This window comes from Diospyros lotus, chromosome 3, assembly GCF_014633365.1.
Source record: "Diospyros lotus cultivar Yz01 chromosome 3, ASM1463336v1, whole genome shotgun sequence".
NCBI classification, from domain to species: domain Eukaryota; kingdom Viridiplantae; phylum Streptophyta; class Magnoliopsida; order Ericales; family Ebenaceae; genus Diospyros; species Diospyros lotus.
The window spans coordinates 27,702,886-27,718,076 of NC_068340.1; the positions used below are offsets into that span (position 1 = coordinate 27,702,886).

Below are 15,191 nucleotides of genomic sequence, written 5' to 3' on the forward strand. Positions count from 1 at the left end.
TATTCATTATGTCATTCTCACGTCAGTAAAAATAAAAAATTTATTCTTCAGTTAGATTTATATCATTTTACCACGGAATTCTGTCTGGCATTTAACATAAAAGAGTTCAAGATAAACGTTACAAATGAACTTGTTATAGTGTTCAAGTCTGCTATATTCTGCTACCGTAACTCTCAACATACAGCATGGCCATCAATTGTCTTAAGCTGAGCTCCATTTCTTACTATCTCCAAAAAAAAAAATAAAAAAAAAATGCTGCTTATGCAAAAGGCTAATAACCATAGTTAACAATATACTTATAATTTTTGGTTTTACTTTATTGTTTAGCCATACATGTTTTATTTTTTGCTTGTAATTAAATTAATATGGTTGGCAAGCACAAATCATGCTCTGAACCACTATAAATCTCTCTCTCTCTCTCTCTCTCTCTCTCTCTCTCTCTCTATATATATATATATATATATGCGCTACTCTCTCACCATGTCAATCATGCTAATAACAAATATAGGGGTTTTCATGTTCCATCAAACAGATTGACGAACTAGACCAACAGAACCCACAAGAGAATGAGCTGACGCTGATTGCACACAGATACTAAAGCACATACCCGGCGCTCGGGGAATTTAGGCATTTCAGCCATTATATCCACTAAGGCTGCACCTTTTCTACTCAATGCAATATATTCCACAGCCCTTTGCTGCGTTTCAATATCAATACAACTTTCATATCTGAAAAAGTGCAGAATAAGTGCAAGAATTTGAAGGAATTTTGTGAGAAAGCATGAATAACAGGCTCCGATAAAAAAAGAAGGGAAAAAGGAATAACTGTTTGAAATATATTAATCTCACTTGTGAAAAATTGCCCAAATTTGATTCTGCAGTTCTGGGTCAGTGGGTTGAGTGCGCATTAAAATCTTAGCATACGTTGAAAGAAGAATGGGAATCATAGATGTCCTGTTGATCCAAAATGCCCAGTAAGATAGGTAATGACAAATGTCACATACTACAGAGAAAAACGGATAGAACAGCAGAAATTCAAGTGCCCTTACGAAACTGTAGGAAGCTTCTCATGTAGGATGGTAAAAATTTCCTTTGGACTACACCCAGGTCGTCTGGCCAGGAGGTGGCTGTATTCTCCTAGGATATAAGCACTGACCTGCTCCAAGAAAGGAAAGAAAAATGCCAAATATACTTATGCCTTGAAGTTGATTTGATGCCCCCCCACCCCCCCCCCCCCCCCCCCCCCAAAAAAAAAAGAGTAGAATCAATTATTAATTATAGCTATGTAATTAAGTTATGAAATGTTTCAGAACTTGGTCTAAATGCTCAAAGAGAGGCAAAATGATTAAATCATCCTATTAGTGATCATGGAGCTGCCAAGATAACCCTCTGCTGTAAAAAATATAATATGTAATTTTCAAATCAGCAAACTACTAAAGGTACAATATTGTAGTCCAATGGAGAGAGGAAACATAAATGGTTTCTGCTTAAATTTCCTGGATGTCACCTTCATCTCAATTCAGGATTTTCTGCTCTCACCTATGATAGCATCCTTCTTGATAAGCATCAGTATATTGCCCAAATATTAATTTTTATTGTCAGTTTACATGCAATGCTAAAAAAGGTTCAGACAAGCTCAACTAAAGGAAAGGATACCATAACAATGGATATGGCAGAGGAAATATAGACATCCTCCATTTAACATGGAAAATAGCACCTCCAAATACTAAAAACATATCATTGTTTCACAATAAGATACAAAATTAAATTACCTTGACCATAGTCTCATGTAAAGCAGGCTTGTCAAGAAACTCTCTGGCTTTTACTGCTGCATAAGGCTAATTAAATATGAAGTCTAAGCATATAGCCATGCGATGAATTTCAATTAAAAATGAAGAAAAGTGAAATGTTAAGAAAGGTTTTAGTCACCTGTAGGTCCTCGTTGTTTGTAACAAACTGCACAACACGAAACCAAATATCATCACTAACAAAATCTCCTGCCTTGTCAATCAGCTGAAGGATCACATCCACATACCTGCAAATTGTTTACAAGATAATATTTTTAGTACTGTATCACTACATCAGAATGGTTACAATAATACTTTGTGTCCTGCAGCTCAAGAGTGATGATGGCTTCTGGTTGGTGGTCCCAGGTTTACATTTTCAAGTGGACTCCTCAGGGAACCATTGCGGGAGGAATTATCTGTGATTTCATTCAGAGGGGAGGACGTTTGGCATTTGGTAGTTGATTTTAACATTATTCACTTCACCTAATAGACCTTGGCCTATTCCTACTTGCCCAAGCATATAAGAATTTTTTTCCTTTTTATTGATGATTGAGACTGTCATGACCCCAAGGGCATTAGGAGTAATTGTTCTTTTGCATGTAATTTTCTTTGGGGAATTCTATATGCAGCAACTTCTTTTACTCTCTACAACAACATGCTACACTCGCTCTTCGCACCCACGCTCAAATACTCTTCGCAGCCATTTTTTTTCCAAAATATCCTCTCGCACACAACCATCCCACAACAATTTTTTCCCTCAAACCCTAACAACCCAATCGAATTGCCCGCCGGTGCTTTGTGACAAAGACGCGCTTTAGAGAGGTAGGCGTTCATCCTTTTTAATTATGCATAGAACACCTGAACCTTTGGGTTTGGATTTTTCACAGAAGGCAAAATCGAAGAACAGAACAGGAAAGGGCAAAATCAAACGAACAAAGGCAACAAATCGGTGGCCATGGCGAAACCCACATGGAGAAGACGGCAACAGCGAGCGGAAGGCAAAGGGTCGCCACCATAGCGGTCGCCGACAACTTGAATGGACCTCCATTGGCCGCAACAAACACGGCCGCCCATCACAAGGGAAAAATCGAACAAAAAGAAGGCAAAACGCCGACGGCCACCCATCACCTCAGAGAAGATGGCAACGCACCGGATCACAAATGCCCATCACACAGCCATAGCGGCTTCTAGATCGACAAACGCCCATCACGTCGAAGAAGACGACAACATGCTAGAGAACCACCGCACCTGGACCCCAAGGTTCGAGTATCCTGCAATCCACTTAATATAGAAAACTTTGGAAAACTAGTTTGAACATTAGTTCTAGAATAAGATGGAGGATGTTCATCCACTTCATCAATGTAAGATACGTATGTCTCTCGTGTTTCAGAAGAGGTAATGGTGCCACTACTATTTCCTTCAAAATCATTGATGTGGTCACTGAGCACAGGCAATGAAATTGTTCGCCGAGTTGCACATGGAAAAGAATCAATCTCAACATGAGTATTCTTAACAAAACTAGTTTCAAATTCTAAACTTCCATAATAAATGTTTTCTAGGTCAGTTGAGACAATATTGCATGGGAGCTTTTTCTTTTGCTTTTTCTTCTTTATTGCTTATGTTTTCAAATTTTCTTTAAGAGGCTTGTGTACTGTTGACATGTCAATATGGATAGTAGAAAGGCTAGTAGAGCCACATGGGACCACAATAGAGGAATTGCTGCTATTGAAAGAAGTTTGAGAGGAACAATTGCAGGCTCCCAAACTACAAGCAAAATACGACTTTTAAGCAAAATTCGTTCTCTAAATTTTATTGATCATTCCCATATTCGTAAAAATAATTACAAAAAGAAACAAGCAGAGGAACATAGAAGATAGAAACATAAATAGAACAATTGTAATTCGCAAATATGCAAAAATAGAAATCAAACTTCTAGAACCCTAGAGTTTGGGAGAAAGAAAAACTCCCGAACCCTAGAGTTTGGGAGAAATCAAACCTCCCGAACCCTAGAATTCGGGAGAAGGAAAACTTCCCAAACTCTAGGGTGCGGGAGAAAGCAAAACTCCCGAACCCTAGAGTTTGGGGAAAGCCAACTTCCCGAACTCTAGGGTGCAAGAGAAAGCAAAACTCTCGAACCCTAGAGTTCGGGGAAAGCCAACTTCCCGAACTCTTGGGTGTGGGAAAAAACAAACTTAGCCATCAGCAAACCACAAAACTCCCTGGGATGCCTCGAACTCTGGGATGACTTGAGAACTCTACAGTTCGAGAGAAAGCAAATCTGGGTGAGCAAGTGGAAGAATAGAGGGTAAAAATGGCTTTTCCGTTTAGGTTATTTTAGTCATATTAGAATGTTGTTGTCAAAGCAAAAGGGGTGGCTGCATATAGAATTTCCCTTTTCTTTGTTGTACCTTAGGCTATTAAAGGATTGTACTTTCAGTTTGTTACACTTGAAAGGGATGCAACAGCCTATAAATAGGCTAACGAGTAGAGACTAGAGGATATGACTGAATGAATGAATTTGAAATTTTGTTCTCTCTCTCGATTCTTCTAAAATTCTCCCTCCATTCTCTGAATTATCCCTCCTTCTGATTTCTTCCTTCCTTTCCATTTTTTCACTCTCAATCTATTCCTTAATTCCATTCAAAGTACTAGGAAAATCCTAGGAATGTGACAATTGGTATCAGAGCCACTGGTTCTCGGAAGCTCAAATTCTCTTAGGCGAATTGCAAAAGCCTACTGTTTCCTGGAAGCTGATTGAAGCTGTTCAGATCAGTGATTTTAGAAAATTTGACAGGCCAACGATTTTCGGAAGTGTTGGTTTCAAAAGTTGCACAACAGGTTTCCGAAATTGACGATGAGCAGCAAATTCAAGCAATCAAATCGATGGTGAGCAGCAAATCTGATTGAAGCTATTTAGGGCTAGGCAATCCCCGTCCAACGCAAATCCAAGCGATCAAGTCGACGATAAGCAACAAATCTGAGAGGCGATACCTACAGGCTGATTCTCAGTGACGATTTTCTCCCCAACTATTAATTCCTGACAATACTCGACCGGTGCTTCCCGACACTTCTCGGCAGTTAATGTTCGATCGGTCCTTGGCTGTGAGTTAGGCAGTCTGCAGGAGACCTTCAGGGGCTCTTCAAAGTGGTCAGTCAAATGTTGTGGCGACATCGGAGATGGCAGAAGGTGTACCAATGAGGCAAGCACTGGTTATGGAAGAAGAAAATCAGATGAAACGATTGGAAACTAGGACAAACAATCTGGTAATAGGTTTCGGACAGCTCCAAGTGGAGGCGAGTTGCTATGAGAAAAATGTGCCGCAACAAGAAAAGCAATCACAGAAGAATGCACTGTGACAAGAAAAGAAATCAAGGAAGCATGCAATCAACTTGTTAACCTCCCCCACAAGCTGGAAGGCCTATTAATTTTGAGGTAAAAGAAATACTAGATCAGCCTACCAGTGGAACCTCTTTCAACATCCACTGCTGAACTGATTCTAGCAGAACCTGTTACCTCAGGTGTGCAGCAAGAATCGAATCAGGCAATTCTGGATGCCAAAGCAGTTGCCGGAAATATCAACGTGACACCATTGGAGGAGGTAACTGTTGAAGATGAAATTGAGATGTTCGCCAGCAATCCGAAAGCCAAAGATATTGGAATGTGTTAATGGATATGGCAACTCTAGTTATGGTAAGGATACGGCAGCCTAGTTATGGGAAGTCTTGAAGAAGTGATCATGCCTCTTTGGAAGTTTCTATAACCAGATTAGGATACTTCCTAATCTAGTCTTAGGAAAGTTTCCTAATGTTTGTGTATATTGTTTTCCTTTGCAAATATGTAGCTTTCCTTTCTTTGTATCTTCTTTGTTTCCTTTCTTGTATTCATTCTCCCTCCATAAAAGAGGTCGTGTACATTCTTTGAGAATTATGCAAAGAAGTATTTTCTACATAATGGAAAAGATCACAACAGCCTTAAATTTTGAAGATCTTAAATCTGCTGTTCTTGAAGAAAAAGACAATCCATCATCAGGACCGAAAGACGTTGCGGAATTACCTACACGGGATGAGGTAACTCCGACTGAAAAATCAGTCAATTGTAAAGAAACTCGTGCCTTAATGGCAGTGAATGATGGAGAATTCAAGTTTGGTTAGAGGTTGATGGAGGATGCTCGCGTTTGGACAAATTTGATCACATTGAAATTCTTCAACAGTACATTCATGATTTGGAACAGAGGAGGATGCAGAAAGAAAAATTGAAACAAGATGAAGGGAGGATTGGAAGAGTTTTTTGCTATTGGGAACAAGGGTCTTGCTATTTCTATTGTTCATATTTCCTTTGGTGAGCTGCAGCATCAAATCCAGTCTTGGCTAGATAAAATTGTTGAAGAAAAACAGAAGGAAAAACGAAGGAAAAGGAAAGTAAGAGAAAGAGCAAGAAAAGGCGCAGGATAAACCAAATAGCGAAAACGGGAATTGGATAAAGAAACAACAGCTTAGTGGTAATAAGTTTCTTGGGAACAAGAAACCTCTCAAGGGGGGGGGGGGGGGGGGGGGGAATCATCAAGACCCCAAGGGCATTAGGAGTAATTGTTCTTTTGCATGTAATTTTCTTTGTTGTACCTCAGGCTGTTAAAGGATTGTACTTTCAGTTTGTTACAACTAAAAGGGATGCAACAGCCCATAAATAGGCTAACGAGTTCAGACTAGAGGATATGACTGAATGAATGAATTTGAAATTCTTGTCTCTCGATTCTTTAGAAATTGTCCCTCCATTCTCTAAATTTTCCCTCCTTCTAGTTTCTTCCTTCCTTTCCGTTCTCTCACTTCCGATCTATTCCCTAATTCTATTTAGAGTCCTAGGAAAACCCTAGGAATGTGATAGAGGCCTCACAGACTTCCTTTTTCAGGAAGTTCCATTACATGATGATGATCAGGAGAAGCCTTCGATGTCTAGAATTGATATCTTTTTGTATTGATTGATTGGAAGGAACATGTCCAATGTGGCTCCGTGATTGTTTCATGGATCAGTGTCTGAGGACTTCCTACTTTATTAGGTGGAGAATTCACCCATCAGATTCGAGAACATACAGCTATAAGTTGCTCTCTGCATAAGATGATTGGAAGAGGGAGTACAAGGTATAAGGTATCCCGAGCTTGATTTGGCAAAAGATTAAAGCTTCTAAGATGATCTTAAGTGGCATAGAGATGTTCTTAGGCTCCTGGCAGTTCAAAATGCTGTAGTTTTACGCAGAGAACATGCATTTCTTCCTCAGAATAGAGAATGTGAACAATAGATCAATCTTGTGAGAGCATTCAGATATCTGGATATTTAAGCTATTTTACATGGACTACAATCTGGGTGCTAGGTGTAGGTACAAGCGTCAAACTTGCCTAATTTTCAAATGCCTGGGTGCTAGGTGTAGGTACAAGCGTCAAACTTGCCTAATTCTCAAATCCAAGGTCACAAGGACAAAGCTAAATTTCAACATTTTAAATACTTGTCATTTACTTATTTATTTTTATAAGCATCAAAGAAAAGATAATAAAAAAGAAACACCAGTAGAGAGGGGATGGACAGTGCACAACTGGAAAGAAATTAAAGAGAAAACCAACAGAACTACTTAAATGGAAACATCACCCAAAAGAGTCGAGTATCCAATGAAAAAGGTACATCCAGCCCAAATAAATAAAAAAAAGGAAACAAGAATATTTTCCTTGAACTAAAACCTATCTTTCTATACCCTGAAAAGCTCTACAAATTACACTCAAACCAAATAAACAGCATGGTACAAAAGGAGTGATCAAACAAGCATAACCTCTTTTCTAGGACATGCACTGCCCAAACTTTGAGCTCCAAGACCATAGCAAGCATAACCCACTAGACACCAAAAATAGAGAGAAACAAGCTCCAAATTTCCCAAGGCAGTGTTTGGTTCATTCCATTCCATTACTAAATCTCTCCCAAACAAAGCCTTAGGTAGCATTTTGTTCGCTGGAATGGGGATGAAGGGAATGGGCATGAGGTAAGTGCGTATGGCTTTGGAAAGAGAATGACCGCTCTCTAGGGAATGCCCAGTGCATTCTGTCATATGTGGGAATAGGAATTCCCTCCAAATATGGATGGAATCCTCATCCCATTCCATCAAAAATTGTTGCAATTACTTTTTTACATTTTTTCGAAAATAACTAAATCTCCTTAGACAAAAAATAAAAAATAATATTTCATTAGCACCCAAACAATAAAAATAATATTTTATTAACAACCAAAAAATAAAAATAATATTTATTAGCACCCAAAAATAAAAATAATATTTTATTAGCACCCAAAAAATAAAAATCATATTTTATTAGCACCCAAAAAATAAAAATCATATTTTATTAGCACCAAAAAAATGGATATAATTTTTTATTAACCCAAAAAATATTTTATTACTTTTTAGTCTAAGGCCATTTTCGTCATAGAGTTATTTTTTTCCATTTCATTCCATCCAAGGTCTAATGTACCAAACATAACAATGGAGTGGAATGGCCATTCTATTACTGATTGTACCAAACATGAAAATATAATGGAATGGTCATTCCATTCCCTCTACTTCTATTCCAGTGAACCAAAAGGGCCCTTACAGACTGATTGTATTTGCTAAAAAGAGTAATTAATTTTATGTAAAGCACAACAAAGATTAAATATTCAAAAGCATCCATAAGCTTACTAGTATCAGTGCCAACTATGCAGGAACTGAGAATTGCATTCAACAGTATCATGGATGCAGCTCCTTCACATAATGAAATATGACCTATCCATCACACAGATTACAATACTTACCATGACAGGTCAGGCGCAAACTTTTCTGCTAGAATAGCAGCTTTTAGAGACAATTCTTCACGCATAGCAAAATCTGCTGTGTTAAGATACTGAAAACAAACTGTCAGTGGCATGCATCTCACGCTTCTAACAGAAACATACTCAATCTATCATCAGTAGCAAATCATAAGGAGCATCAGAAAGAACTGTAAACTGAGATCAGTAGTTACAATGTCATGTCCGGTGATTTTTTACCTGCAACAATTCTTCAACTATGTCCTTTGCATTAGAAACATCACACATGCCATAAAGCAGATCAAGAGCACGTCTCCGAATACTGAGTAAGGGGCAAATCAGTTTCAGTAAGATGCAGTAATTTAGAACAACAACTTAAATTACAACCTTTCCAGAGAATAGCAACCACACTATGAGATCAAATAATGAACAAGATTTTTTATTTTTCATTTGATGGATATCAAGGGAACTTGCACCCCTAATGTTTTTGGGAGTCCAGCTAGGAGACACTTAAAACTAGCCTAACTAGCCTAACTGATGGTAGTTATATGACTATCAGTTAGAATCAGTAGCATTCTACAATCATGATGAATGAAGTATCTCAAATATCCTTGATAATAACTAATATGATAACTAGCCTAACTGATGCATCACTATTTTTCTTAAGTATGCATTGTAAGTATTAGAAGAACCACAAGCTACAATGCTAGGAAAAGAGATCCAGGTAAAAGAACAGCTTGAAACCTACAAAATGCTTCATGTTTATTTCAACATAGAAACCAGCATGCATAGAGTATGGAAAAGGGGTTTCATGCTACTGTTACTTAACATGTAACTAACCACTGCTTTAATGCTACTGTTCCTAATGTGTAACTAACCATTACTCCTAGAGGTGGAGGAGAAAGTATCTCCAACAAAATTTGAAGCACATTAAGTAACCTGATGTCTGGATCCTTCAATGAAGTGATGATTTGTGCTTGATGCCTTTTGATGATATCCTGAACATCTGAAACCATCAACATCCGGGTCATGTTCTCCTGCATTAGGGTAAGCAATAACTTATGCAACCAGACAGGCCTTTCAAACTACAACATTTGCATGTTCAACTTAACATGATTTAAACATAAGTTACATAAATAAGTAATAGAAAAGACTAGATAGCAGAACTCTTGTATTCCCAGAACATACCAAACCAAGATATCGAATATTTGGCTCACGAACAGTAAGGAATTTTCCAAGCAAGGCAACACACTGAGACATCATTTCTTTTTCAGCATCAAGATGCATGACCTGTGATAAGACAATTCGAACATTAAAAAGCATAAAGAATTGCTAAAAACCCTTAGCAAGGCAAAGAGGTTAATGTCAACACAAATTGCAAAATAACTAACACCAATAGCCCTTTGCTTCTGTGTGTATGTGTGTGTTGTGAAGGACAGAGAAGGGAGGTGGAAAAAAATTGCATTCCACAATCACTAACACTGAAAGAAGAACTCAGATATGGAAGAAGCACTGAGACTCAAGCAGGAACACTGATTGACTGGCAACTAGTTTAAATGCTACAAACAAGCCTGCCAGTATTGCATGCAGCATTGACAATAGAATCCACTGTCTACTACATTTACTTCAGAAACTTTTCTCAAAAAAGGAGAGGAAAAATATCAGTAGGGTCATTCACAGCTCCAATCAAATGCAAATTCTGTTTGAATAAAGATAATGAGAAACAGTGGAGTTTCAATGAAACCCGACATATCCTGGAGCCCACTTGTCAGAAACGTGACAACAGTTTGTGTTTCTCAGGCTAGAAGTTAAATGTTTTAACAGTAGCTTCAAAATATTATAATTACTTATTCTAAAAGCAATACAACTAAAGTGAACAAAAAGGAACAAAGAGATTCAGGAAACTACAGCACATCTATCATTTTATCCCACTACAGAAGAAAACTGAAAAGTTAAAAGTCCCTCCAAAAGTCAAAGTCATACAGATGTCCTTTTTAGATTGGCCTGTGTCTAGTAATGCTCTTTCGGTGAACTCCCATTTAGACTAGAACAAAGAAAAATTGTCCAATAATATTTTTCCAAGATAAAATCAATAGACAACATTGCTTGAATAAAAGATCCTTCCAGATGGATATTTCACCAATACATAAACAGAGAATCTCTAGATGAGAAGCATGGATATGAACTCAAGAATAGATAGAATTAGAACACAATAAAACACATCAAAAAACTCTCAGCCAAATAATTAAGGGCCCTCATGGTCTTAACCTGCATGACAAATTGTATTATAACTGATCACATAATGAAAAATTGCTTAGCCATATCAATCATACAGCCACTTTCACACACTATAACCAAACCAGCTTTAAGAAAAGGAAGAAAACTTACAAGAGCAAGGGCTTCAAAGAGGACAGCATGTGACGCATTATTTTTGTTTACATTTTTTACAACATCAGTTCCCAATAGTATCCTTTGCAAAACCTACAGTAAGCAAAAGGGTTTCTTTTAGAATGACAAAATCAGTTGACAAATAAATGATTTTCCTGGAGAAGAAAAGGGACCTCAAACAATGTTTGTCTAGCATTTGGATCTTCCACAGTTGGAAAATACTGAAGGGCTCTCATTGTCTTAACCTGCATTGACCAAATACTAGTAAGGATCAATTATAAGTTTGCTGTACTATACACAGTCAAACTTTCAGATGGTTCCATAAAGCTATTATTTAAGGAACATAAATACATTAAAATTTGAACATCCAGCTTGCATTGATTCCAACAGCATCAACTGGCAGCAAAACTTCCCATTTTTGGGACAATTATAAAAATGGTCCAGGATTTGTCCTCCGAACTAGATGACTGCCCCCTAAAAATGGGGGTTTGCAAACACCATTGCTCGCAAGGGGCGGGGGGTTTGTGGTTTATCTCCATCCTCAATCCCAAGTACCAAAACTATTCCCTCTCTTTATTTTGGGGATTTATAATATCACTGGAGAGTAATATTACTAGGTTCCAAGTTATATCCATCCCCAGTTCTGCAGCCAAAAAACCTTCCCCCTTCTATTTATGTCCACTATTCCACTTTGACAATACATATTATAATAATCCATCAAGAAATTTAATTTTATTAATTATCCCATAATATTGGTTACCCCATTAACTTATCCTGCAAATGAACTTAACCTATGAGGGTATCATTCACATATCAGCTGATTCAGCTTCATCTTTGGATTTGTCTTTGGCCCTCATAATACTAATAGAGTTTAAATGAAAGCAATACAAACCTGAAGCCAGGGAGATGGGATACCATAGTAAGTGTACTCTGGTGGAATATCCTGGTTCCTAGCAAGCCTTTCCAATATTTTAACACATTTTGGAAGACAACTCCAATAGGTCTCATAATTATTTGCCACTAAAGCAACAAGAAGGCTCATAGAAGATGTCAAAACACCCAGATCACGTTCATCTAATAGTTGTGCCATCCGATCTGACCTGAAAAGAAGGTGAAAGACCTAATCATGAAAGCTTAAGTTACCACAATCCTGCCCCAAGAATCTCAGCCACACTTACCAACCGTCAACATTAACAACATCAGGGTTCTTCCTATACAGGCGAAGGAGACACAAGGCAGCCTTCTTCCTCACAAGTGGTCTGCAACTACTGGAAGTCTGAAGGAATAAAATAAAGACTTATCATCATTTCAAATCAGTTTCAATTTAACTCCTAAAATGTTGTGCACTTACAAGTAACTTCTGAACATCAGGTGCTAATGATTCAGCAAACTCTCTCCCACCAATATTCCCAACCTGCAGCATAAAAACCAAAAAGTGGAAATCATTAAGGCAAAGTATACAAGATATTGGATGCATAAATAGCATGATTGCTTGTTTTACACTGCCAGCATGTGCCAATAATAGGGTTAAGATCTTTAACCTAGCCCTTGACATATCGAAAAAGATATTTACAGAAAAAGACATCCAAAAAGATCTAGCATTCATACTCAATCACAAATGTAGCCCCAGTTAGGATTAAAAAATATACCTGCAAAGTGCAAACAGAACGGCGATGATGAGAAGATGGCGAAGATGGGTTGGTTTAGGTTCGGAGAAGAGAATGACGGCAGGACCGATTCGAAGAGGAGAACGACAACGAGTTGGAGGAGACTTGCATAGCAGCGAAGGGAGAAGAGAACGATTTGGTGGCGATGGGGGAAAGAGACGATGGATGTAGGCTGTAGTGGCAACAGCAAAGGGGGAAAAGTGAGGAGAATTAGGGATTTCTTTGAGGAAAAGGTTGAAGTATCACGCGAAGTAGGGAAAAGGGGGAATTTCTATGGGGATCGACATCATTTTGGCCTTTGGCCAAAACGACGCCCTCAAAAAAAAGTCAGGAGACCAGTGGCTAGGCACCGCCTAGGCGCCGATTGAGTCCGATTAATCGGGCTTGGCACCTAGGAGATCGACTTCCCCGTATTCACAGCGGTCAAGGGCCGCCTAACGCCTCGACGGCACCTAAGTGGCCGCCTAGGCCACATTTTAGAACACTGCTGAGGGCTTATCAAGAGGGAGTGAGTTTGATTTTTCCCAAGTACGAGTCAACTTTAGTAGCACCAGTTCATGATATTAAGGATATTACTTCCACAATATAATAATTTATTTTGATATTCCTACACTTCCAGGAGGATATGGAGGGAAATATGAATACTTGCGGCATGTAGTTGCAAAAGATATGATCTTAATTATATACACTTGAGGAACACTTCATCTTCATGGAAAATTGACATGTAGAACTTCATTAGAATCTCCAGATAATAATTGCTCAGGGGAAGTTAGTATTAAATAAGCTCCCGATATAATAAACACAGAAAAAGAGAAATTAAATATTTAAAAATATTATAGTGTCTGGTCAAATAAACAAAGGAGGATCATGTTAGGTAGCCAACGTCAAACTCATTGGATCAAAAAAACAAACATGAAGCCTACCCCACATAGTGGGATAAAGGCTGGTATGTTGTATTATAGTGTCTAGTCAAAGTCTTTTTAATATGTAGATATCCACTATTAACAATTATCCATCTATTACAAAATACATGGTAGGCAAAAAGAAATTGTTTTACTATTAAAGCAAAATTGCAAAAGGGAAATTATACATAGATTAATGAATAAATTGATACTTCAAATCCAGCCATACAATCAAAGCTCATTCATCTATCTTGTGCAAAGAACACTATCAGATCTTAAGGGATCTGGCAATTGATCTCCTCCGATAGGATAGAAATCACGAGAGATCAAGAGAGAAAGAATGAGAGAGAGAGAGAATTGGAGGGAGAAATTCAAAACTGAATTTGATTGAACTTTCTCTGGATGCCTCCAATAGTTGGATCAACGTTTTTTATACTGATCCTCTTATCACATGGGCATTTTCCCACCCAAAAGCCTAACCGCTTGTGTACAACATGTTAAGGCATTTCCTAGGCACAACATACAATAGCAGTCTATAACTACCTTCCATACACCTATATAACACGAGTACAATTTGCAAGTACATGACAATTACCCTCCCTTTGAGGAATTTCTTGTCCTCCAAAAATGGTGAGCAAACTGGCAACCTTGGGAAATTGGTTGAGTAAATCCAGAAAGTACTCCCAAGTATTGTTATTCGAGTGTAGGTTCAACCACTTTACTAACACTTGGAGTTATTGGAGCTTCTTATCTGTAGATGACCCTTTTGTCTAATATAGCAGTGGGCTCTGGAGGGGGGCTAGTGTCTATGACTCCCGGGGGTAGAGTAGGGCTCACAAGCTATAATCTTGCAGACTTCTTAAGCAATGACACGTGGAACACCGGATGAATTTGGGATCCTTCAGGTAATTGGAGTTTGTAAGCCACACTCCCAAATTTTGGCGTGATAGGGAAAGGGCCATAATGCCAGAGACTCAGTTTGAAAATGGGGCATGTTGCTAGTGTTTTGAGGTGGGGTGCCCTTAGCTTAAGGTAGACTTCCTCCCCAATTGTGAATTCCCTTTCACTTCGCCCTTTATCTGCTAATTGTTTCATACGATTCTAAGCACTGACCGAGTCACTTTTTAGTTGATGTAGGACCTACTATCTCTGTTGAAGGTGCTCAACCACTATTGCCACAGTTGCAGTTTCTAGGAGGGCCAATAAGAGGGGTGGTTTGTACCCAAATAATGCTTCAAAGGGAGACATTTTAATGGAACTATGGTGGCTAGAATTATACTACCATTGGGTTAGAGACAGCCATTTGTGCCAGCCCTTAGGGTGTAGGAAGCATAGGCACCATAGGTAAGTCTCTAGACATTGATTGACCCTCTCAGTCTATCCATCGGTTTGGGGATGGTAGGTTGATGACATGCTCAGTTTAGCCCCTAGGGATCTCAACAGTGACTGCCACAGTAGACTAGTGAACACCTTATCTCTGTCTGATACTAGTCTTGGGGATGCCATGTAACTTAACCACTTGGTGTAGGAAAATTCTAGCCACTTCCTAAGCTATGTATGGGTGGGCGAGCCTTAGGAAATGAGCAAACTTCGTAAACCGATCCACCACTACAAAAATGCAATCCCTTCCC

At 38.5% G+C, this 15,191-nt stretch overlaps 1 protein-coding gene across 3 annotated transcripts in view; it reads right to left on the reverse strand.

Annotated features, from left to right (window-relative positions):
* The window catches only part of LOC127796685 (AP-2 complex subunit alpha-1-like), a 52,662-nt gene that overhangs the window by 17,664 nt on the left and 19,807 nt on the right, over positions 1-15,191 (reverse strand). For all 3 annotated transcript variants that reach the window (XM_052328967.1, XM_052328966.1, XM_052328965.1), the window contains exons 4-17: positions 12,343-12,405; positions 12,170-12,267; positions 11,884-12,091; positions 11,165-11,236; positions 10,992-11,084; positions 9,792-9,893; positions 9,543-9,640; positions 8,844-8,925; positions 8,610-8,698; positions 1,929-2,034; positions 1,772-1,837; positions 1,049-1,155; positions 849-953; positions 608-728 (exon numbers count right to left, since the gene is read on the reverse strand). In XM_052328967.1, the coding sequence (XP_052184927.1) occupies positions 608-728; positions 849-953; positions 1,049-1,155; positions 1,772-1,837; positions 1,929-2,034; positions 8,610-8,698; positions 8,844-8,925; positions 9,543-9,640; positions 9,792-9,893; positions 10,992-11,084; positions 11,165-11,236; positions 11,884-12,091; positions 12,170-12,267; positions 12,343-12,405 (1,410 nt within the window). The remainder of the gene's footprint in view (positions 1-607; positions 729-848; positions 954-1,048; positions 1,156-1,771; positions 1,838-1,928; positions 2,035-8,609; positions 8,699-8,843; positions 8,926-9,542; positions 9,641-9,791; positions 9,894-10,991; positions 11,085-11,164; positions 11,237-11,883; positions 12,092-12,169; positions 12,268-12,342; positions 12,406-15,191) is intronic.